We start from the raw sequence: 2,629 nt of genomic DNA on the forward strand, positions 1-2,629 counted from the left end.
AGCGTCTCACCGGCTGCCACATGCTGGGGCCGCTCAGGGGTCTGCAATGAGAGGCCGAGCTGGAGCCAGGGTGCGGCAGGGAACCCCCCCTCCCAGCCCCACGCACCCCAGTACCTTCGTGCTCTCCTTGGCGGGGGCTGCATGCGGCGCCAGCACAGCTCCCGAGGGCCATTTCTTCACGTCCTGCCCGTAGCCGGGGGGCACCAGCACCTGCAGCCATGGGGATGATGGGGTTGGTGCTGGGAGACCCTGGGGGGGCTGGGGGACCCCCTAGATGCAGGGGGAAGGGTACCTGGGGCCTTACCTGCCCATCGATGTAGGCGACCTCCCCACGCAGGACCACCCTCCGCACTGTCCCCTTCACCTTCATGCCCTCGAAGGGTGTCCAGCGTGCCTTGGAGAAGGCCGTGCAGCTGGGGATGATCCACTCGTGCTCCAGGTCCACCTGCCAGGACAGGGGGTCAAAGGCAGCAGGGCCAGGGCCGGGGCTGGATCCAGGGTGGGCGGGCAGGGACCCACCTCCACGTAGGTGTCCTCCTGCACGGGCAGCCCAAAGATCTTGCGGGGGTTCTTGCGGGCAGCCCAAAGATCTTGCGGGGGTTCTCATAGAGGCGCTGGACGACATCCTCCACGGTGAGTCGCCCCTCAGAGACAGCTGTCAGCAGCAGCGGCAGCATCGTCTCCAGGCCAGGGTAGCCGGGGGGTGGCTCCTGCCCCTGCTTCTCCTCCAGCGTGTGGGGGGCTGCGGGATGGGGCCGGTCACTGTGGACCCGCTGCAGTCCCTACACCATGCTCCTGCCCCGTGGCCACCGTCCCCCAGGGCTCACCATGGTCCGTGGCAAAGCAGTCGATGGTGTCCATGTTCTCCCAGAGTGCTTCCACATCCTGGTGGGTGCCCAACACCGGCCGCACGGCCGCTCGGCCCTCCCCAAGGCGCCCCAGGTCATCCCGGCACAGGAAGAGGTGGTGCGGGGCCACTTCGCATGTCACCGGGATCCCCTTCTGCTTTGCTGCTTTGATGAGGAGGATCTGGGGGGGCCACGGTGAGAGCGGAGCCATGGTGAGGGACGGACCTAAACGCCCCATTGCTGGGGCCCGCAGTCCCCCCGCCGCGCCCCTGAGCCCCGCCACTCACCTCCTCCCTGCGGGCCACGTGGCAGATGTGCACAGGGCGCTGGTACAGCTGGGCCACCATCAGGACAGCGGCCACTGTCTGCCGCTCCGCATTAGCCACAACAGGCAGGTGCTGCGGCCACTGCTCAAAGTGCTGGGGCAGGGACGGGGCTGGTGGGCACCGGCACCGGGAGCCGGGTCCGGCCCCGCACCAGCCCCTGCCCGCCATGGCTCACCTCCATCCACAGCGACACATCGTCCATCCGCAGGCTGGAGAAGGTGTCGTTCAGGTACATCTTGAGCCCAGCGGCTGCCCCAGCCAGGGGGCCCAGCGAGCCGGCGTTGTCTGAGGAAGCCCCCAGGAAGAGGGCGAAGTCGCAGCGGGCCCCAGCCTCGGCCAGCTGCAGGGGCGAGAGGCGGGGGGGGGGGGGGCGGGGGCCAGCCCCGCCGCGGGCAGCTAGCGCACTGCAGCTGGCACCTCAGCACCCAGGGAGGGGATGTGGGCATCGGGCCAGGCAGCGGCAGCCCCTCACCTTCTGCACCAGGGCAAAGGAGGCAGCGTCGGTGACAGCGGGGCTGGTGTTGGGCATGACGCACACCATGGTGACGCCCCCAGCCAGGGCAGCCGCCGTGCCCGATGCAAAGTCCTCCTTGTGGGTGCCGCCTGGCTCACGGAGGTGGACATGGACGTCGATCAGGCCTGGGGAGCGGGGCAGCATCAGCACGGGCAGCCCCCAGCCAAGGGGGACGTGGGACACCCCAGCAGTGCAGGGAAACGTCTCCTCTCCCTGCAGCACCCCCGAAGCCCCTGTCCCAGTTCCCGGTGCTGCCCTGACTCCGTGCTGCACCCTCAGAGTCCCCGGCCCCCGCCATGGCCCCTGTCCCACCTACCCGGCAGGCGGATGAGTTTCTGGGACGTCATGCAGTCCACGTGCATCTTCAGCGGGGGGGCTGCCCTGATCTGGCCCAGTGCCTACAGAGATGGCAGCTGTGAGGCAGGACCCATCTTGCAGGGGTGCGTGGGGCCAAAGCCCAGCAACGGGGCCAGGATGAGGACGTCTGCCCAAGCCGCACCCCAAAAACGACCCTCCCACAGCAATGCCCGTGTGCATTGCCCACCCCACACTATCCACAACAGGACTTTCCTACCCCAGCCCCACCTTTGCTCCCTCACCTGCACCCACATCCCTTGGGCCCCTGCACGCCCCAGCCCACCTCCACAAAGAGCTTGGTGCACTTGATGTCGATGATGAGCGGCACGGAGTAGTCGACCGCCAGGCGCCGGGTGCGGTACCCCTTGGTGACGAAGGAGGAGAGCCGGCGGCCCCCTGAGTTGCGCATCGAGAGGTTGATGACCATCTCGAAGTGGTTCTCGGCCAGGTAGTCCAGGATGCTGCGCTGGGTCTCCCGGGCGCCAGCCTCGCTGCCATCCGCCTCCTCAAAGTGCCAGTCCACGGCCATCACCTGCTGGCAGCGATGCCCGTCAGGGCCCCGCTCCTCCCCCCGAGGGCGCCCC

General features: G+C 68.5%; 1 protein-coding gene across 1 annotated transcript in view; it reads right to left on the reverse strand.

The window, feature by feature from the left end:
- CAD (carbamoyl-phosphate synthetase 2, aspartate transcarbamylase, and dihydroorotase) overlaps positions 1-2,629 on the reverse strand; it is a 24,227-nt gene that overhangs the window by 4,452 nt on the left and 17,146 nt on the right. Inside the window, exons 25-35 of the mRNA XM_009282314.1 lie at positions 2,329-2,577; positions 2,005-2,086; positions 1,647-1,813; positions 1,350-1,514; positions 1,136-1,267; positions 828-1,029; positions 574-742; positions 520-541; positions 305-445; positions 115-210; positions 11-41 (exon numbers count right to left, since the gene is read on the reverse strand). Of these exons, the coding sequence (XP_009280589.1) occupies positions 11-41; positions 115-210; positions 305-445; positions 520-541; positions 574-742; positions 828-1,029; positions 1,136-1,267; positions 1,350-1,514; positions 1,647-1,813; positions 2,005-2,086; positions 2,329-2,577 (1,456 nt within the window). The remainder of the gene's footprint in view (positions 1-10; positions 42-114; positions 211-304; positions 446-519; positions 542-573; positions 743-827; positions 1,030-1,135; positions 1,268-1,349; positions 1,515-1,646; positions 1,814-2,004; positions 2,087-2,328; positions 2,578-2,629) is intronic.

The sequence above is a fragment of the Aptenodytes forsteri genome, unplaced genomic scaffold, assembly GCF_000699145.1.
Source record: "Aptenodytes forsteri isolate BGI_AS27 unplaced genomic scaffold, ASM69914v1 Scaffold261, whole genome shotgun sequence".
Lineage (NCBI taxonomy): Eukaryota > Metazoa > Chordata > Aves > Sphenisciformes > Spheniscidae > Aptenodytes > Aptenodytes forsteri.